At 31.0% G+C, this 23073-nt stretch overlaps 3 protein-coding genes across 4 annotated transcripts; 1 reads left to right on the top strand and 2 right to left on the bottom strand.

The window, feature by feature from the left end:
* Positions 1 to 360: 360 nt before the first annotated feature.
* On the bottom strand, positions 361 to 2115 carry LOC100793988 (F-box associated protein). The gene has a single exon (NM_001317565.2). The coding sequence runs from the start codon at positions 1915 to 1917 to the stop codon at positions 700 to 702; it is 1218 nt and encodes a 405-aa protein (NP_001304494.2). The 5' UTR covers positions 1918 to 2115; the 3' UTR covers positions 361 to 699.
* Positions 2116 to 11177: 9062 nt separating this feature from the next.
* Positions 11178 to 12830, bottom strand: LOC100782693 (F-box/kelch-repeat protein At3g23880). Its single transcript, XM_003548494.4, has one exon. It carries the CDS (start codon positions 12791 to 12793, stop codon positions 11462 to 11464), a length of 1332 nt encoding a protein of 443 aa, XP_003548542.3. The 5' UTR covers positions 12794 to 12830; the 3' UTR covers positions 11178 to 11461.
* A 5827-nt stretch (positions 12831 to 18657) lies between these two features.
* On the top strand, positions 18658 to 21449 carry LOC102666585 (LON peptidase N-terminal domain and RING finger protein 3). 2 transcript variants are annotated; one of them, XM_006598998.4, is made up of 6 exons: positions 18658 to 19048; positions 19398 to 19477; positions 19671 to 19858; positions 19943 to 19992; positions 20450 to 20524; positions 20650 to 21447. In XM_006598998.4, exons 1-6 carry the CDS (start codon positions 18792 to 18794, stop codon positions 21194 to 21196), a joined length of 1197 nt encoding a protein of 398 aa, XP_006599061.1. In that variant the 5' UTR covers positions 18658 to 18791; the 3' UTR covers positions 21197 to 21447. The 2 variants fall into 2 exon arrangements, with proteins under 2 accessions (XP_006599061.1, XP_006599062.1); XM_006598999.4 differs by having other exon boundaries at positions 18661 to 19048; positions 19407 to 19477; positions 20650 to 21449.
* Positions 21450 to 23073: the final 1624 nt, after the last annotated feature.

Raw genomic sequence — 23073 nt, 5'->3', positions numbered from 1 at the left:
ATTAAAATCTTTTTTCTTGATAAATCAAGGCAAAAAAAAAATACTAATAAAATTAACGCGGTTAAGTCAGAGGAGAGAAAATTTTCTGCTACCGAAATTTTTTCATCTAAAGTCTAAACAGAGAGTTAAATATTACCTGCAAGCCACGGCTTGAATCTTGATAACTTGGTTAGGACTTAGGACCAGCATTAAATTGGAACACTTTCCGCAACCCGCAAAAGAAGCAGAAATGGACAAGGTACTGGTATTTCTTTTTCAACTTTCTTCAATAGTAGTAGTATTTCTTTTTCAATTTTCTTCAATCGTGTAACTCTTAAGGGAATTGAGTTGATGCACGTTCGACAATTGCAAGATCCAAAGTATAACGTTCAAAACAAACAAAAATGACATTTATCGAATTATGTAATCAGCCAATTACAGCAATCTGTGACAACTAACTAGCAAGGCTGATCTACAAGCTACAAAGCAGACCAAAAGCATAGTCTCAGACTAAAACCAGCTTAATTTAAGACTCTCTATACTTAATTTTGATTAATTTGGTTCTTAAACTAAAAAAAAAAAGTAGTAGTTTTGGTCCTTCACAGAGACCATTTTCACCTTAAGGAAGGACAAAAACTATTTTTTTTTTTAATTTAAGAATCAAATTAATCAAAATTAAAGTTTAAAGACTAAAATCAAGTTTCAGCAGAGATACAGGAATTAAAATGAAAAAAGATACTCACTATCATGTAGCAGAGGGTCAGGAACCAAACTACACGAAAAACACTTATGACTAAACTCATTTCCTCTATGAAGTGAAACAAGACTTTCTGTGTACCTAGCGGCCCTTATAGAATCAAACTTCCCATAAACCTGAAGATCCCTTGTTTTCTCCGAATCATAAAGCACCAATCTTTCGTTGCTGTCTTTCCAAAGAAACCGATTAGTCCCATAAAACCCCACGATCCTGTGATTCACTTGCACTGGTCCAACACTATATTGCTTCACCCAAGACCCTTCGTCCCAATAATCCTTCATCACCCACACATCAAAGCTTTTCTCTGCTCCCCTCACAGGGTAAACAAGGACCCCAATTGAAGCAGATTCTTCAAAGGGTACCAAAGTTGCAAACTTTTCATCAGAAGAATCACGAACTTTTGGTACCCTTATCTTCCTAAACGATTCTTTGACCATGTCAAATGCAAGAACAATATCTTGTGTTGCACCAGAATCTTCCACAAAGCCCCACCAGTGGCAGCAATTGTTGGCATAAGTGAAAACCCGAGAAGACCCCCAGATTTCAATTGGAAGAGGGAGAAGAGAGGGATCAAGTTTTCTCCAAGAGTTTGAATTGAGGCTATACAACTCAGCACTCCAATACCCAATTTCTCTTTCATCTGTTTCCTTCAACCAAAGGTCTTTGAGCACCACAACTTTGTAGTCATTGGTTTTGGGGTCAAAGCCAAAGCCAGCATAATCAGTGAAAGTGTAAGTCCCATGTGGGCTAGTGAAATGGGATTTAGGCAAAGCCTTGAACTCACCCAATGAAGGGTTCATCAAGACATTAGGATTGCCTTCTAAAAAGTATATGCCATTGCAAGGACCCAAGATTTCGGTCCAGTATTTGTGGTCAGAGTTGTATTCATAGGGAGGGTTTAGAACATCAGAAGAAACATGCTTTTTGGGGTCATTGGTGTTCCAAGAAAGAACAGAAATGTAAGTTTTGAGGCCAGAAAAAAAGGGTCTTCGAATTACCAAGAGATGCTCCTCTTGGCTTTGAAGACTGTTGTAGACAACATAGTAATTGGAAACAAAATGAGGATCGGTTATGAGATCGAACCAGGACTTGCACACGCACTTGCATAGAAGCAACACCTTCGATGGTAACCTTGAGAGCACGTTGGACACCAATTCTCCTGGCAAATGCTCCATGCTCATCACTCACCTTCTTTGAAAAACTTGGAAATTGGAATGGGAAGTCTGAAGTCTGAACTATGTCAGTTTTGCTACTCCTCAGTTCGGATTCAGAAAATGTTAAATATACTAAGACAATGACTAAAACAAAATGATACACACTCATTGGTTTTTCTTGTCTTCATCTCTAAACAATTTGCGGGTCAAATTTGACTATCAATTATCAATTAAAACAAGACATCTAGCATTGGGGATCATTGGAAGATAACTAAACGGATTTCAATAGATATTTTTATGGCTTTCATCGGAAATTATTCGTATTGTTTTACTTGATTATTTTAGCGTGTGATTTTTGTTGCAATCAAAAGTCAAGAGTTTTAATTATTATTACTGTTAGTTTTGCATTTTGAAATTAAAGATAATAAAAAATTGGTTTTTATATAGGAGTAAAAAAGGAAAAATATTTTTTGGATTCGACTTTTTTTAAGTAAAAAATTTCAATTTTTAAGTGAAAGATTTGAAAATTGAAAAGACACACATTTTCTTTTTTTATTTATTTATTTAAATTTTTTTCCAAGGAAAAAAACTTGAAATTCGAAAATATTTTTTTAGTATTTATTAAAAGGGAAAATTTTATAATTTGAAATCATATTTTACTGTTATGAGAAAAGGAATTTTTTATTTCAAAAATAGAAAATAAGCTTTTTAGGAACAAGGAACATTTAAAATTTGAAAAGACTTATTAATTCATTTCTTTTATTTTTTATCAGCAAAATGCTATTTATTAATTATTAATTTTTTATATATTTCAGAAGAAGAAAAAATCAAATTTGAAAATATTACTTTCTATTTTTATAAAAATAATCATAATTTGAAAGGATTTTTATGAAAATTATTATTTTTAAAATTGAAAATAATTTTGGATATTTTTTAATAATTAAATCAAGTTCATCCTTGGTAGGATTCAAGCTAGCAAATTACTGATTATTAAAGTCTCTCTTACATATTTTTTTAATGTAATGAAAAACTCTAAATTAGCGTGGTTCAACTAAAAAATTAATTGTGGATTAATTAATTTAGACTAAATTACATTCCCCTCCTATGAGGGATATGACTATTAAACTACTCTTCCTTCTTAAGTTAAAAACTACACTTCCATCTCCTGATAAATTAAAATATATGACATTTTACATCCTTTTTAAATTTTCCGTTAGTTTCTTTAACATCCTCTGTTAGAAAAAAAAAACTATTTCGAAAATATCCTTTCAGTTGAAGTGTTTTGGGAATTTGACTATCACAGAGAATAGAACAGAAGACTATTTCCCAAGCTAGCTTAATACCATGATAAATACCAAAAAGTTTTTTTTTTTCTGAATGTATAAATGCCAAAAAGTTAGCATTGACATTAGTAGTGAACTTCCTCCCTCACTTTAATTTTATGTTTTATTTAATTCACAGTGGCGCAAAATGTTTCTCTGTTTCTTCTAATATATACTGAACATAATAACTTTGACAATCAATTAGTTAATTTTAATTAATTAATAATTTTATTTGATTGATTACTTAATTTATTTAAATAATAACATATACCCTTAATTTTAAATTTTGTACTTGAAAAAAACATTTAATAAATTAATAGTAGGAAATAAAAAAATTAAAATATATAATATATAATAAATGATGTGACATAAAATAAAAATTATAAAATTTTGTTAATATAATATTTTATAATTTTTTTGTTATAAATAAATATTACTCTATCAAAGAAATATTTAAGTACTTGCCAAAAGAAGAGGATTGGGCTTTTCACAACTTTCGTATAAAACTAGATAACGATCGAATGACCGAACGTGCTGATATTTTGCAGTCTGAAAACGTGGGTAGTTTTTGTTCCTTATAAATATCTTCAATTTTGATTTTGATTTATTTTTTATTTGAATTTAGCTTGTGTTTTTTTAACATTTAAAACTGACTAATTTCAGGTATGGTCATTATATTATCACAATTTTTTTAGTACTAATATAGTTAATAGATTGTTCAAGCCTCTAGTTTAATAAAAAAAAACTGAGTTCCATTGGCTAAAACAAAATTGTCTTCAATAAAAATATATATGTAGTCTATATAAAAAATAAATTATTACAAAAGGATTAGGAAGATTTCAGTAAAGAAAATAATTTATTTTACTAAAAAAATTGTTACTAGTTTATCATTATTACTACATCCGGTTCTATTTATAAGATAAACTTTGAAATTGTATTTATTCCTTGTTAAAAGAGATGTTAAATTAAGAAACATTTAGAAGAGACAAAAATATTAATAACAAAGATATTTTTGAAAAAATATATTAATTTAAAACAAAATTATTGTTATGTTAAATTAATACTTTTTGAATTTTAATAAATTAGATAATTAAGTCTTATAAATAAGAATAAGATAGAATCACATGGTTTTTTTTTATTCGTATTATCAATTTATCATATGGCTTATTTCCTCTGATTTTGTATATAAATAACAATTTTTTTAATCTAAAATATAAATAAATCTTAATTATTTATGCGTTATTTAATAAATCTCTCTTAAAAATACTCTTTATTTAATAATGGTAAAAAGTATATTAGAGCAATAGTTTGAGCAGTAAAATATCAATCGATCAATCTTAAGCTTAAATTATATATCTAACAATACCACATCTATTCTATATAAAAGTTTATTATTAAAATGTTACATGATACACATTTATGTATATTATAGAAAATATATCTATTCTGATTGGATATATAATTTAATATTAAAATTGACACAACTTACAGGTTTTTATTATTGGTAGTATTTAAAATGGACCAACTTTCCTGTCAAAAACAAAATGGGGCAACTTTAATTTTGCCATAGCGATGATTTCATTAAAGTGGTGATCTAGAAGAGTTGTAAAAATAAAAGTGATGATATAGAATAAAAACATCACTATTACCAAGTCTTGTATTCATTAAATTATTGGTGACCTTATTCAGCGTGTCTCATTCGCCGTCCCTATTTTCGTTTCTCTGATCCCGTCACTAATACGGTCCCAACACGCATCACCATATCTGCAAATCAGATCCACCGTTTCTCTGCCCCCGGGACCAACACAATTATTGTCAATGCCACCAAGTCTTCCATCTTCACATCTTCCCTTCGGTCCTCCTTTCTTTTTTTTCTTTTGCTGAATCCTCCTTTTCTATATTCTGTCCTAGGAATGAGGAATAAATTCTTATATATTTTTTCTTAATCCTCCTATTTATAAAAAAAATTCACTGTTTCAGATTTCGATAAAAAATAAAAAAAATTTGATAAAAAAATTATTTTCGTTAAAAATTAAAGTAATATGATATCTAAATGATTCAATTTTAACTTCAACATATTAAATACTTATATTCAATCACTTGGTTACAAATAAATATTCATTAGTAAAACTTATTATTATTATCACAGATAAAAAAAAATAGTTTAGATGAATTTTTTAATTTTCTAATTTGTTTTGTAGATTTAATTTTTTTTAGTTTAATTTAATCATCTGATTTTTTAAATTATTTATTTTGATTTTTCAGTCTAAATTGTAAAAAATCAAATTCTGATTAAGACCGTTACTGAGTGATTTTAAATAACCGCCAAATGCACATTTAAAAAAATGAATAGATTATAAAAATTAGATGATCAAATTGAACAAGAAAAATTAGATAACCAAATTGAATCGGTTTTAAAAATTAAAAGATCAAATTAAATCTTTAAATATATTTTTTATTCTTTTACCAAAGGAGTTTATTTTTGCTCCTCTAAATTTAAAATTTATAATTTTAAACTCAATTTTCCACAAAGTGGTGACGAAGGATATAACTTGTACAAATCTTTCCATTTTCCAATTCGATACGATCTATTCATGCATGAAGCTATTTACTCGATCGCAAACATTTCTTTAAAAGAAATCTTTTAGTCTCTTAGCCCAAACACTATTAAACACTATTGACCCAAAATTTGTTTATGACATTTGGATAGATAGACTAAAATATATTTTTTTTATAGGAACTAAAAGAATTAATTTAAACTAGGATATAATGATAATAATAAAAACACCGGTGGTGGTGGTGCTAATACTTGGGGTGGACATATAGATCTAGATTCACGAATCAACCCATTAAACTCCTGAACCTTGCGAATAATATACCTCTTTTTAAAAAAAATCACATAACTATATTAAGTTTTTGAGTCTAGTCTGTTAAGTCCATAGACCTAATGAGCTTTATCTGCAAACTCACAGATTACCCGTTTAACCCATCTAAGTTCAATGTGTAAGTATTGTTATGTTATAATTTTGATAATTAATTTAGGTTGTTATTGTTAATTTGTTGTGTATAAAATGTTAATATATTGACATAATTGCATTTTTTACCCCTAACTTTTCAAGTTTTGGGAAATTTTACCCCAACAAATTAATGTGGCACATTTTACTCCCAACTTTTAAGAAACATGTGGATTTTATCCTTCATTAATTTACTCCTAACATAATTGTACTGTTTACCCCTCAATTTTTTTTTTTTAATTTCTTAGCAAATTGTGCATGCATCTTATTTTTTTGGCAAATTTTATCTCTAACTTTTTTTTTCCATTTTTTACTCCAAACTTTTGTGCTTATTAATGGGTAAATGAAAGAGGGTAAAATTTGCAAGTTTCTTTAAAATTGGGAATAAAATGCACTGAGTTAATTTATTGGGAGTAAAATTCATCAAAATTTTAAAAATTGGGGGTAAAAAGTATAATTAAGCTTAATATATTTTAGTGTGATAGATTTTATCTTAAAAAATGAATTCAATTTTTATTTTCTAATTTTATACAATTTTTAATTTTTAAATTTTATTTTTCAAATTATTATTTGGGCCTGTGGATTGATTCGTTTACATGCGAGCTTTTGCAGGGCCGGATACAAACCTTGAAAAAAAGTCCATTTATTTTAGAAACCAAACTTATCTTCATTTAAAATGTGGGTTTTAAAAACTGAGCCTAAAGCCGACTAAACCGATCTATATATTTACCCCTAGCTAATATACTCTTTTGAACATGCTATTTCTTAAAGGTTAAAATTTATTAAAAATAACAATTTTGTGCGTCTCACATTACATTTTATAATTCTCTCTTGAATAATAACAATAATAATAATAGATAAGGTATCTCTAATAAAACTATTTAATATAATAGACTAACATGGTTCTTATAAGAGACTCTCATTGTTTATTTATAATAGAAATAAGCAATTAATTTTAACTATTATAACTTAAGAAAACGAATAATAAGAATGAAAAATAATTTTTTTAGAATTACTATTTAAAGTAATTTGATTCCTCCACTTTATAAATACTTAATAAAAAAATATTTGCTTGAATTACTGGCCGATGAATGTGATGATTGAAGTCTTGAATTTGACGGGTAGCAATGTTCCGTAAGGCTCTAGCAAGGTCATACTCCCTTGCTAGATATATCAACTACAATTTTATCAAGAGCTTCCTTCTATCAGAATTTTCAGATTAAAAGGTTTGAGGAAAAATGTAAGTGACACCAACAAATTGTGGTCATTCGATAGAGCTCAAAATAGAGAAGAGGACTACCATAGAAATACATTGTCTACATGATTAATTAAAAAATATAACACTAATATTTAAGTGCCCTGTTTATAGATTAGAGCTTATCTCTAAGTTCTAACTAACTTTTACTCTTAACACCCCTTCACAAGGGGATAAGTGGTATCGCCCCAATCACCTTGGATTACAAACAATTAAGAGAAGTTTTTTTTTTTTTTTACCATACTGATATAAGACCCCAACAGAAAAAAAAAACAAAGAAATATGGTCCAAAGAATTTAAGACCAAACAAAAAAAACGGGGTATTGGTATTAGCACGGTCACTTTTGTTGATAGTACTATCCACCTGACTACCTTTTAAGGCTTATTCCAAAACCGATATTCCATTGTGCAATCGGGGGGAGGGGAGAAATAACAACAAAAATTGACTCAATCACAATAAAATCGTGTTTTCATTATTTTTTTTTCATCCCCCAATTAGACAATGAAATCAGATGCAATTGGACTTTTTTTTTCACCCCCAAATAACACAATTGAATCATGATTTCATTGTGTATTTATTTTCACCCTCAACTGTAAAAAAATCATAATTTCATTGTGTTATTTTATTTTCACTCCCATTGTAAAAAGTGTTTTAACTTTTAAAAAGGGAAATTTAATGTTTTATATTATGATTTAACAACCATATTTAATCCAACAATGCCCTTAAAGAGCTCGATATAATTTGAATGGTCTATTTTGTCAGTGCAATCATGATCATTGTTGATAATTGACTACAAGAGAATAATACAAGATGCTAATAAATACAAGTGATCTTTAGTTGTTTTTGTTGTTTGTTTCAGAATTTAATCAATTTTTTTCTTTATTGCATTACTATGCATGTATTGTTTAAACATAAAAACAGGACAAACATAAATTATTATATAAGTTCATAAAACATAAAAACAAAATTGTACAAACAATATCGTAAGTTGAATAAATAATAATAATAATACAAAACGATAAATATCTTGAACAATGCTTAGCTGCCTCTATGGCCACCTCTACTAGGTTTCTTCCTCAGCGACCTTTCCTCGGCTAAGCTACATTCAAATGCAAGACCCTTATGTGTCATCAACAAAAGTTGTTGTATTACCTGATGATTATTTGTTCCTTCAAGTACAACTCTCATGTCCAACAATCTTTGCTTGGGCCGTTGACATCATTTAGAATCAATCGTACATAAATATTTAACAATTCAATTAGTAATTTTTTTCATTAAAAATTAAAATAATATTGTTTGCATTACCTAACAAGAGTAAACAACACCTGATACATAATCTGGTATCTGACTAGCACTAGGTTGTGGCTGAGGTTGTGGTAGAATACATACAAGACTATGTGGTGGCTCTCCTTCCTGTAATAGAATTAGGTATGGATGTGAATGCTTATAATATCAAGGCATGTAATTTGTAGTGCTCGTAATATCAAATATGGTATTATTGAGAAAATGCAGCAAATACACCTCAACAACCCAAATGAACGATTCACTAGCAACATAGGGGTGATACAACCCTATAACCCACTCAGAGCCACCCGATTGTCATTTTTCGTCGCAACATCTGCCTTCTAGTCTGTCCTAATACCAAGCTCTGACCTCAACAAACCTCTAATCTCTTTCTTGTTGTAGCTTGTGTCTATGTGATCAAGGAAACAACTTGAGATAGGCGGATTAAAAGACATGCCACATCATTAAGGGTGATGACCATCTCTTCAATTGGAAGGTGGAATAAGGAGATCTCATTGTGCCATCTCCTGATAAAGGCGTTGATTACACCATTAATCACAGACATGTTCCATGCATCATACATGATCTTAAGCCCTATCCTATCCATGCAACCCTTCACTATCAGCTAAGTAGGGTAAGGCATAACATTGCCTCCATGGCTGGCTAACTTCAGCTCTACATTGGGCCGACCAATTCGTACATGCCCAGCTATGTGGTCCTTATTGGACCAAAGCAATGTCAAATCTATAGGACCTCCTCCAAACGGGGGTATGATGATATGACCAATAGACGATATCTATGGTCGTGGTTGTGTCTCTGCTTCAAGCTATCCCTTAAGCTCTACTACCTATTGCTGCTATTGTCAAGCCAACTCAACATCACGACATGGTGATGCAGTCACAAGTCATTGCCTCTTTGCCTGCGCTTTTAAGACATAGGCAATATGCTTCATGTGAGCCATCTAAAAAAAAGAATTAAAATTAAAATTAGAAGCATAAAATATTAATTAAAAAATTAAATAAAAAAAATTCACAACGAAAATACTATTACATTATGTTTCTCAACCCAGAACACAATGAAATTGTATTTTCATTGTGGACTAAGAATTGAGAAGTGCTTGCTATTCTCCGATAGTCCTAGTCGGTGGCATTGACAATGAACAAGGAGACGCCATTGTGCATCGATGCGACCACCATGAGCGGGTGCTATAGAAGTTAAGGACGGTGCCATTTTGAAAAGAAAAATATTTCAAGGACACCCATTAATTATGCTATAAGACACCTAGAGAGAGAGAGAGAGAAGGGGGGGGGGTATTATAGTGTTTAAGATGTGATAGAAAAAAAATGAGAAGTGTTGATGGGATATTTAAAAAAAGTGAGTATTTGTGTATCATGCTCTTTCTAAAAAGAAAGGAGAAATTGATCTCCAATGAAGATTGATTCAGTACAAATGATAGTGGAGAAGAGGCCAAAGGTGAAGTCACCGGAATATTGTTCCACATTTGATTTGCCACCTTTTGAAGATTATGATGCTACTGTTAGGATCAAAGTTCAACGGTTGCTATACATAAAGATGGTGATGTTCTCAACGTTTAACAATGGAATTGTTGATGAGGAAATTGTTGAATCAAGCTTCTCAAACACATATGTAGAATACTGATTGATTCTTGTGCATGAAAGATGAGGAATTGCTCCATTCAATGAAGAGATCCTTTTCCTTGCTTCGGTCTTACCGCAACAGTTGCTTCTTGTTTGGAAAGATCTTCACCAACCTCATTTTCAATTTAATTTTCATCTCTTTCTCCTCTTTCCTTTTCTTAATCTTATCTAATTAATGCTTCCGAAAAATGAATGTTTCAAAAACCCTATCCGTTGCCATTTCTTTTGCTTTGGAAAAATAAGATTTATTTGGACGATCAAACTTATATGCGATGACCTTTAATAATTTCAACTTTGATCTCTTTAGTATCCTTTACCGCAGCAGAATCATCACTCTCTCCATGGCCATACTACAACAGAAGAGGACTACCATAAAAAATGCATTGCGTAAAATGATTGGTTAAAAGATACAACAACACCGAGCTATGAAGTTTATTTCTAAGTAACTATTTACTCTTAACATCCCCTTGTAAGGTAATAAGTGGTATCATCACATTCATCACTTGAATTACAAACAATCTAGAGAAGATAATTTTTTTTGTTAAGAGTAAATAGCTAAAAATAAGAGTATTGTATCTTTTAATCAATCATTTTACACACATAACACTAGTGTGTAATTAAGTGCTCTATTTATAGAGCTTATTCAATTCTTAACTAATTATTTATTGTTAACAGCTTCAACTTTAATTCAGTTTCTTCTGTTCGAAATGTTCTCTCAATGCCATGATCGTACATGAAATAAAAAAACACCGATCGAAAGTTCTGCTAATATACCCAAACGAAATACCTAAAAAATAACAAAGTATACGACATATGATTCTAATTAAAAAAAAATCTTCTTCCTCTTACAAGAGAGCAACAAACACTTATTTCGGCCAATTACAACAATGTCATCTTCCATGGCAAACTGACTAATAACCCAATAATATCTACAAGCTACAAATCAGCGAATTGAAAAATCAATAGGAAAGAATCACGAACCATCGAATTTTTTATTTTTCAATTTTAATTTTTTTTTTTTAAAAAGGCAAATCAGGTCATTCCCTTGAAACAAATTGGCAACTGAACTCATTTCCCCTTTTAAGTGAAACAAGGCTTTCCATGTATCTAGCAGCTCTTAAAGATCCATTCTTTCCACAAACCTGAAGATCCTTTATTTTTTCCGACTCAGGTTCATAATCACACCCCACTAATCCATCATTACCGCTACTGCTCCAAGGAAATTGATTGCTTCCATAAAACCCCACAAACTTGTAAATTGTTTCTATGGGTTCAACAGTGTATTGCTTAACCCAAGACCCTTCGTTCCAATAGTCTTTCATTACCCACACGTCAAAGGACTTCTCTTGTCCCCTTAAAGGGTAAACAACCACAGCAATTGTAGAAGATTCCTTCAAGGGTGCGAGAGTTGCAAATTCTTCTTTTGAAGAACCACGTATTCTTGGCACCTTGATCTTCCTGAAGGATTCATTAACCATGTCAAACGCTAGAACAGCATCTTCTTTCGCACCAGATTCATCAACATCATAGCCCCACCAGTGACAACAATTGTTGACATAAGTATAAACCTTAGAAGAACCCCAAATTTCAATTGGAAGTGGGAGAGAAGCATCATCAAGTTTTCTCCAAGAATTTGAGTTAAGGCTATACAACTCAGCTGTCCAATGCCCGAGTTTTCTCTCATCTGTCTCCTTCAACCAAATGTCCCTAATGACAACAACTTTGTAATCATTGGTTTTGGGGTCAAAGCCAAAACCAGAATATTCAGTGAGAGAATAAGTGCCTTGTGAAGCACTCAAATGGGGTTTAGGCAAAGCCTTGAACTGTCCCAATGAAGGGTTCATCAAGACATTAGGGTTTCCCTCTAGGAAGTATATGCCATTGCAAGGACCCGAGATTTCAGACCAGTACTTGTGCTCAGAGTTGTTATATTCACAAGGAAGGTTCAAAAGAGAAGAAGAAGAAATATGGTTTTTTTGGGGATCATTGGTGTTGCAAGAAAGAAGAGAAATGTGAGTTTTTAGTGCAGAAACAAAGGGTCTTCCAATGACCAAGAGTTGCTCCTCTTGGCTTTGGTAATGCATGAGATTGTTGTAAGCAACATAGTGATTGGTGACAAAGTGATAATCAGTTATGAGATCGAACCATGACTTGCAAACGCGTTTGCATTTAACCAAGTCTTTTGCTGGCAACCTTGAGAGGATGTTTGATACCAATTCTTGTGGCAAATGTTGCTCCATGCTCAGCACCTCTCGTTTTGTTCCATGAACTCCTAACATTGTTAGCATGGAACTGCGAATTTTCTTGCTTTTTTTGGTTAGGATGACAAAAGATAAAAGAAATAGCAAAAGAAAACAAATGGAAAGCATGGTTGTGATTGGTGTTTGTTGTGTTCTAGTATGATATAATGGCAGAATATTAATATTGGACCTTGAATGAATCCCCACCATTTATATATAGGAAGGTGACAGAGGAACTTTGGGAATATGAAAGTGTCAATATGACATTTTTATTGAACAAAGATTAATGAGAGTATTAGTCAAAGAAATATTAAATAATGTTGCTTAAGACAAAATGCTTCCATTTTGAAATGTTCATTAGCACCAATTTGTACTTGCACGATATGTTTTACAACCGCTCACCGTCTTTGACTTCTGTGAAGGGCTTTTGTTTATAAATTTCTTAATATTTAAATTCAACCAACCAATAAGATTCAGCATATATTTGTTTTTGTATAGTATTCCTGCAATTATTTTTTTGCATTATATATATAGCATTACTAAAATTAGAATTGTACTTTTTATAATTTATAATACCGATTTATATTCAGAGAATAATACCAAAAACAAGGGAAGAGTATATCTAAGTTTTATCTTGATTTTATTTTATACTGCTAAGAACAAAAAAAAATATAAAACAGAGTTCAAGTTATCCAAATTCCAAACCTTGGTGCATTGAGTACTCGGCGAAAATACGAAGACGCTAATTAGAGCTGAATGAAAAAGACTGCGTCAGCCATAGGCTTATGACTGGACGAGAAACTAAGAAGACGATAGAGCTGAAAGAACACGACTGCCTGGACGATAAACTGCACGTTTTTTTATTTTATCAAAATGGGTAAAAAAAATTGCCAAATTAGAGTAATTTTTAAATAATAAATTATTAACTTAATTATTAGTATAACTCAGTTGACAATACCATTAAATATTCATCAGTTTCGTTGAGTAATTAATGCTAAAGGAGGCTTTTGGGGTTTAATCTTTGTATATAATTTGAAAAAGGTAATTAAAAAGAGAGATCTTAAGTGGTTAATTAAGTTTTTCTAAGAAAATTAGTTGAGCAAAAGTTCTCTTCCTTTCAATGATTATTGTTTACCCTTTTATCTAGTTATGTTTTTATTTTCTTAGAGAGGGTAAAAAACAATTATTATTTAGATTTAATTGTATGTTTTATCACTTAATTATTTCTATTTTGCAAATTTTATTATTTAACATTTATTTGTACACTTGATCATCATGTTTTTAATTTTTGTGCAATTTAACGATTCCTTAAATGTATCCCTAAAAACTACTTCATTTTGTCACCATTTTTTTATTTTTGCAAAATGACCGTTTTGTTACAATTACAAACATGATGCTAAAATGCAAAAATTAGATGGAAAAATTTGTAACAACATCTCCAATTATGCTCATATAAATAACCCTTATGCCACCTCAAATTTAAGTAATTTAATTAATTTTCTTTCCAATGGATATTTCTATTAACAAGTTGCTTATCACAAATATTCCATTTCTCTTTCTTATATTTAATATAAAGTTAAGCAACTCATGAAAAATAGTTGCTTAGAACATCTCTAATGAGAATTTCTTAAGTGAAAAAATGGTTTCTCCCTCATTAGAGCAAATCTAATGCAAAAAATTATTTCTTAACAATAAAAAATAATATTTATCTCACACATAATAATTTCATAATTAAACAATAATTAAGTGAAAATAAAAAATATAAAAGTAAATTTTTTGAAGTTTCTTACCATTTGAGTAAAATTATATATGAATTTCTTATAATAATATGACATCGTGGGAATTACAAAAAGTATTATAAGAACCACAAAAAATAATTTAAAAAACTCACTTAAGAAATTTTCATTAAATTCTTTATATAAACAACTCAAAACACATGTAGCACACCAAAATAATATTTTTTTTTTGTTAAACAACTCATTTAGCAACACTCATTGTAGATGTCTTTAGTTGTTAATTTTTGTTAGTGAAAAAAATTTAAATCAACAATCTCTTTCTCTCATTTGTTTTTCTTCTATATTAGTGAATCAATCTCATAACTCTATTAATAATAGTAACTCATTGGTGTGATAAACTTTGCCGCAATACCTTTTTTGAATGATATTGAGTATGGTTGGTTTTGGTTGAAATTCATTCTCTATTGTTTAATTTCAAACTTATTTGTTAAAAAAAACTTTAAATTGTTTTTTTATAGACAAATATTATTTGTTAATTAGTTTTTTTTTACAAACATTAATAGAAAGAAATTCAAAATCACTATTTCTCTTTCTCTCTCTTCCTTCAACCACCTTAACACGCCATCTCCTCCTCCAACTATAAAACCATTTTAACTACCAAACCAATCTTATAACTCTTAAAAAGACTTTAATGTAACACTTAAGTTTGACTTTAAATTGTAATTATGTATATGCTAACACCTAACACTAATTATACGAGTGTCTCAAACTTTTAATAATAGTTATTGATAAATATACAAACAAAATGTTTCAAAAAAATTACAAACAAAATTGTTTAATTTTAAAATAAAATGGACTCAAACATTGTGGACATAAATTTTTAAAAGATTGACAAAATTGTCTAACTTAACTCAAATTATTTTTTTTTCTAAATATGTTTGATCGATTTCTGAGCAACCACTATTAGAAAAATGATTAACAAAAATACCATTTCAACACTTTTTTAATAAGAAAAATATTACTAATAAGACACCTTTTTAGGTGAAAAATCTGTATATATGCAGTGAAATCTTCCAAATTAAGAATACACTTTTGAGACTGTTATGCAGTGAAATCTTCCAAATTAAGAAATTTGGATAGATTGGAATTGATCACTCAAATAATAATAGGTATCATTGTTTGAGATTAATAACATGGCATTCGACGAATGGCATGTGCCCGTCAATAAATAAATTTGGCACACATAACATCAATTTGATTAATGACGTGTCTGCTCAACGATAAAAGATTCCTTTTTTCATAAATAATGAAAGAAAGAAGATAATTTTATTCACCAGAAAAAAAAATGAAAAAATATTGTTACTTTCCATAAAAAAACGGCATTACATAACACATACACACGTGCATGCGTCTGCGCTCGTCCATGCATGTGTGTTCATCTTTTCCTAGTTTCCTAGAAGCAATCATGCCCTTCAATTCAACAGTGATGACTTTGATATAATCTTCTTCTTTGAATTCAAAACCTTGAACGGAATCAATAGAAAACTAACAAAAGTCCGAGAATCAATTTACGTTGCCAGTAATGTTATGCAGTACGAACATGCATTTTCTATAAGAAAGAATACGAATCCACATGGTTTATCGATTATTGGATAATTGTTACTAATTTTAAAGGGGCAGCTACATTTGGTATGTGCGTGGAATCAAACTGATGATAACTGGAAATAACAAAAAAAACTAGTAAATTGCGGAAAGAAAATAATTGGAAATAAGATAAATTGATTTGAATTTGAGTTAAAGGTTATTTTTCAATTACAATTCTGAATATTTATAAATCACTAAACCGATCCACATAAATAAAAAAACTCACCACCAAAACGAACTTTTACCCGCTAGCAAAGTCTTGCTCCTTAAGGGGGTATTTGGTTATTTGGTTTGTCCATTTTCTGTTTTTATTTTATTTTCAGTAAAAACAGAAAATACATTTTTGTTTTAAATTTTGAAAACATTTTTAATAAAAACATTCTCAAGAAAAGGTTGAAAACTGAACACAAGAATTTGTCGTTTTCAATATTTTCTCTGAAAAGAAAACGTGGTGACATAAGTCGTAATTATTATCAACTTCGTTAGCAATTTCGTCTTCGATACTTTGGACCCACCCTTCCCCTACCTTCTTCTCCTTCAACATTTATCTCCCGAAACCATCACCAATCCACAATGCACCACCACCTACTTCCAAACTCCATCATCAATGCCTCAAACGGCCACCACCCACACCTCCAAACACCAAACCGATTGCACCGCCTTATCCTCCATAATCATTAGCCCAAATGTTGGTGACCTAACCTCCATTATCAAAATGTCGTGCACCGCCACCTATCACACCAAAACCCTATTACAACCTAAATTAGTCTAGTTAGTGGTTATGTTGGGGCTTCAACGATTTTGTTCCCTTTTGGGAAGGTTTCATGGCATCCTCAACTACTTGTTGGTGGTGAGGTGCAACGCCAGTGAATAGAGGTGATTCAATGGCACAATGGAGGGTGGTGACGACACAGTCTTGTGTGCTAGGGTTAAACATGTTTTTAGAATTCTAATCTTTTGAAAATGAAAATAGTTTTCAGAAAATGAAAACAAAAAATAAAAATAGAAAATAAAAATGCAAACCAAACACACCCTAAGGAATCTTATATTCTAACCTCTTCACTCAATTTTTTACACCGTTAAGCCTTATCCTTCCACGAGTCAACAACTAAATGGACTCCTTAATCAATTGGGCTTCAACAAATCTTCAGCTCAATGTTTAATTGACATCTCAAGATGGACACCTCCTATGCTTAGAGCAACTAATCATTCTCTCAAAAGAGCTCTTTATCAATTAATTGTACTTTAACTTTAGCTAAGTTGCCAAATTTCTAAATTCAATTACCAATAAATAAATGCCCCCAACATTTATCAACTAGTTTCATGAAGTTGAAAATTGTTACCATTACAAACCACTTTATCTTTCATTATCATTAATGAGAATTAATTTCAAAATTTAAAATGGTAGCAAAATCTTTATTTGTCCTCTTTTAATTTCAATTTTTTTCCTTAAAACTTGGTCACTTTTACCCTTTTGGTTGTTATTCTCCTTCTTTAAATCGCTCTTCATTCATCTTAATGCAGAATCCATCCTATACACTATCCTTCTCTTTTCAACCCTAGCGTTCATTCACATCAATTTCAAAGTTACCAACTTCAACATCCCCATGGATCACGAAGATGATGTGATGCCCTCAACCTAAAAACCCTTGATGATATCAACCAACTCTATGATGATCTGACGTTGGGTCTCATTCTCAAGTCGGATGGATTATTCACTCTTTAACCATTTACCTTCTATTTGTCCAACTGTGATGATTTCGTCAACAAAATCCTATATTCAATTGAAACCCCTTTGGCCATCAATGCTGAAAATTACCATTTGGCCAAACTTCCACCCTATGTCCAAACATGGCCGCACACGACTCCTATTATACTTAATGGTATGATAGGGTTTCGATAGGAAAAGAAGGCGATGAGAAGTAAATGAGGTATTTATGAAATGATTTTTTTTTCTCAAAAAGAAATTACCCCTAATTTGCCATTACTGTTCACATTCAGTAGCTTTTGGTTGATTGTTGTGAATGAATTCATTTTATGTACGCTTGTCAACAGAAATATTGGTTAACCATTAGATAGATAAATATTCTTATTAAATAATTAAGATCAATATATCTAATAATTATCTGTGCAATACTTTTACACTCACATGAATACCTATTAAATTCATTTGGAAAGAAAAATTAATAACTATAAATTTAATTTAAAATATTTTTTGATATAAAATTATTTCAATATAAAAAAAGGATTATGTAAACTAAAATAATATAAAATTATTTCAATATATATTAATATTTATAATTATATATACAAATATAAATATATATTGGTGTATATATATAAACTGTTAATTTCCCTATTAAATACCGAAATTCATAATTTAATTTTCTACAGTAAATTTCTCATTTTCAAAAAGACAAATTCAATATGTTCATTTATTTAAAGAAATGAACTAATATATAATTATTCTCTTACTGTGAATTAAACTTTTCTTAAATTATATTATAATATTCGTTCTAAATCTTCTACAGCAATATAAGCTAATAAAAGTAGAAAAAAGGATTGATGCCGTGACCATATTATTGCCTTAAACAGCCATAGCCGTTACAGTCACGCGGCAGCACCCCCCGAAGCCATTCAAAATAATTCGACCGTTGGGAAAATATTCAAAATAATCATTGCCACTGAGTGAGTTCTCTCTCTCTCTCCCCCTTACCCGTTCGTTAGCCCTTGCAAAGTTCAAAGCAATGGAGAACAAAAGAATGGTGGCGAATGAAGAACAGAGGCGCAGCCCCAGAAACCAGAAGGTCCCATTAACTGATTCCAATGGCCAAAACATGGCAACCCTTTTTAGCCCAAGGTTCAAATCCGCGGCTGCTATGGCTGGTTGGGATGAAGAGGCACTGTTATTGGCTAGCCTCATCGTTGAAGACACGCCAGATAGAGATCCCAAGCACAAGAAGCGCTATGTTTTGCACTCCAAAACCCCACCAAACTCATCAAGGTAGTGTCCCCTTCATTTTCTTTTTCTTCTTTTTTTCTAGACAATTTTAGAATGGTTCCTTAAGTACTTTTGTTTTTGTTTTTTTTTTTATTTCTGTAATCAGAGTTCGGGTTTCTTCTCAGTAATCTACGTTTATATTTAATGCAAGTTGTTGTTAGACGGAAACGGAGAGGAAACTCTAACTCTCTTATTACTGAAAAATATAAAAAAAAACTTAGAAAGAACCGAATCTAAGTTTTCTCGATTTTTTTCCCTTGTAAAGATTGGTTCTTTCTTTTTTTTGTTTTCTCAATAGTGACTTGATTGGTTATCATGTTATAATATTGTTAATAATGCTGTTTGTGTTTAGGAAACGTAGAGCTCAGAGGAGTCCACAAGCTCCAATCCCTGTAGTACTTGATCTTGATGCAGAAGAAACTCCCAAAATAGGTCATTTCATTATCTTGGATGTCTCAATTTTATGTTTATTTGCTTTTATGCGTTTTCTTTTCACTCTTTTTTTTTTTTATCGGCAAATGTTAATTATTAATATGTCAGTTTTTTGTTAGCGAGTTTACCACTAATCCAACCTTATATCTCCTCTTTTCACTCATGTTAATTGTTATGTTGTTTTGATGAATAGATAGTGGGAGAAAGAAGAAAGAAAAGAAAGCTTGTGTTGAGAATGAGGGAAAGAAAGCGTGTGTTGAGAATGAGGGAAGCAAAGTAGGAGAGGGTGGTAATGAATCGAAAGAGAAGAACCCAGGTGACGCTTCATCTAGTTCTTCTCTTCCCTGCATTGATAAACTAAGGGATGAGCTTTCCTGTGCTGTAAGAACCTTGTGATGTTTCATGCTGATTTTGATTTAGTTTCATATTTTGTTTGTAATGTTTTGTTTTATTTGCTTGCTGCAGATTTGTTTGGAAATATGCTTTGAGCCAAGTACCACTCCTTGTGGTCACAGGTAAATATCAAATCAAAAGTCAAACACCCCACCAGACTGAAATTCTGATTTTGAACCATTGAAATTGTGCAAGAAATTTTCCTTTAGTGTACCCAATTTTAATTTTAATACATCAACTCTAGATTTCTGATCCGGAATCTACAATTTTTCAGCTTTTTCAGAAAATTATACTAGAAAATTTCCTTTATTGTAGCCAAATTAATTTTTAATATATATAAACTCCTAAATTCTGATCTAGAATCTACAAATTTTCAGCTTGTGTAAAAAATTAACCTAGAAAATTTCCTTTAGGGTGGGTACTCAAATCAATTTTTAACATATAAACTCCCAGATTTTTTATCTTCAATTTTCAGCATTTGTATAAAATTATGCTTAATTTTTTTGTTGGGGGTACCCAATTTATGTTTTAATATACAAGAATTCCTAGATTTCTGATTCTGATTCTTCAAATTTGCAGCTTCTGTAGAAAATGTCTACGATCTGCTGCAGACAAGTGTGGCAAAAAGTGCCCAAAATGCAGGCAATTAATCAGGTGATAGTCTATAATTTTTTGTTAACTTTACAAAAAATCACATGTTCTTAACTAATTATGGTTTCTGTTCCACAAACATTTATTTTGCTAGCTGATCTATAAAATCCTTTATTGATATATTGCAGCAATGGAAGATCATGCACTGTGAACACAGTTCTCTGGAACACAATCCAGCTCCTGTTTCCACAAGAAGTTGAAGCAAGAAAAGAAGCTAGTGCCTTGAATAGTCGCCAACAAGCTCAAAACCTGAGTCCAGAGTCAGCATTTTTTGCTTACCTAAGGAACGACACACAACCTTTAAGGGTGGCATCAAGCAGAAGCACGAATTCAATGAGGAGTGGGACAACAGCAACAACAACAACAACAACAACATCAACACAGGAAAATGAGGATGCTGCATTGGCTAGAATGTTGCAGAGAGAAATTGATGAGCAAAGAAGCCTAGGAACGACTCGAACTCGGTTGGCGAGATTGAGGGCAAGAAGAGGAGGAAGAGGGGTTTCTACTAGCCAACATGAGGATGCAGCTTTAGCTCTAAGGATGCAGAGAGAAGAGTTCATGCAAACTTATAGAGGGAGCAGCCAGGAACAGTCTAGCAGGCTAACCTCAACATCATTAGCTAGAGAAAATTTGAGGGCTATGGCATCTAGAGCCATGAACAGAAGAAGGTGAATGAATGTGTGAAAAAGATTGCAGTTTTAGCCTTGCCATAAATTTGAGGGCATCTAGAGCCCTGAAAATGTTGTTAACCATGAAGCATGTTAACAACTATACTTTCTTTTTTTTTTTCTTAATGTCATTTTATGGTGATCTTTGTGTCTCATAATTTGTGAAGTGCATTGCTTTGATTTCAAGGTACAAAATGAATCATGCAGAACTGAACAGACATTCTGAATTATGATCTTTCCGAACTATTCTTTAATCTAAGTTTACAAAACTAGAGAATGTTAAACTGTAAATCAATTAACACAGTGTTAATGTAAGACTTGATTGCTGAATTTAAATACCATCTCTAAAGAAGTGGTTATGAGCAAACCCAATGGCACATCCAGCCAAAAAACAAAAGCAACCGAATGACAGTGATTGATAGTTGTGTACCTTATCTCTATAAATACTTGAAAAAAAACTTCAAATAATTTTTTGAGTTACCATCTACTAATAAATAAGAGAACTCAGTACTTGTTAGTACTTACAAGTTACCATCATTTTTTTCTCTCTAGTAGAGTATTTTAATTTACTTTTTTAATCGATCAACCTTTTTGAACTTTATTACACCATTAGAGTGATGGGAGCTAACATAACATAAAAAATATGGCCCATCACATGATAAAAATGCTTCCTTTTTCATGTTGTAAAAAATGTCCACTATCCACACTCTCCTTTTTACTTTTGCACCTCTGCTAATTTTTTGTATATTTTGTCAAATTTACCCTTTAGGAAAACTAATTTTTATAACATAAAACCACACGGAAATTAGTTTACGTATTGTTGTTAACTTATTCATTTTTCATGTTTAATTATTATTTTTAGATTAAATCATTTAATAAGAGTTGAATAACTTGATAAATGATCGAGGTGAAAATATTAAATAAATCAAAATAATTCAATGTAGTAATATTTATAGAATACATTTATCAGATACAAAATAATACAACTAAAATGAGATAATCAATAGGCTTCAATGTCTGCCTGCTTGACTTTCAATGAATCCTGTGTGAAGATTCAAGCATCAATCCCCTCAGTAACAATACTCCATCAAGCATGGCCTAAAGTAACTAAAAAAAAAATTCCTTAGATCGTTTCTACAAAAGTGAATTTAACATAATTAAGTACTATGAAATTAATGTGATTGCCATTTAACACGCACAAAATGTTGTGAAACCAAGGAATGTATCCATCAATGCACTCCACTGAATCAATCGTGTGTTTCTCTAGTGGCATTGTGGCATCATCAAGAATGTGATCAAGCTATTGAATAAAACCCCTAATCACATTCCTCTATGCCAAGCACATCAATAATAATGATGTGTATAGTGAGCGAGGAATCCCTTATATAACTTGCCCAAACTGTTGTAGCACCTCTAGTAGGTAGGAACACAATAATGGGTCTAATATGATACGGGATGCCCTAGAAAGGTTGCTCGTGTGCGGGCTTCATGAGGCATCGATCCATATGACAGTCTTTGTCTACAGCACATCTAGTGCACTCCTAGATGTAAACACTAACTTCCGTAGAACCTCTCACAATATCAAACATCGACAATCATAAGGACACTACTCAATATACTAGGGACAAATTGACGAGAGTCAATGATCGAAAAGTGCTCAAAGATCCAACTGTGTGAAACCATTATATATATATATATATATATATATATATATATATATATATATATATATATATATATAAAGTTTGGAGTTGAATTACCCATGTAATCAACGCAAATTCAACTTGAATTCGTTGTCAAGAATTTTATCAAATTTTTAACTCAAATAGTTGAATTACTATTTAATACCTTTGCTATGAAGGCCTTCTTTTTATCAATGCA

The sequence above is a fragment of the Glycine max genome, chromosome 16, assembly GCF_000004515.6.
Source record: "Glycine max cultivar Williams 82 chromosome 16, Glycine_max_v4.0, whole genome shotgun sequence".
NCBI classification, from domain to species: domain Eukaryota; kingdom Viridiplantae; phylum Streptophyta; class Magnoliopsida; order Fabales; family Fabaceae; genus Glycine; species Glycine max.
This window is presented reverse-complemented; position numbering and strand designations above follow the sequence as displayed.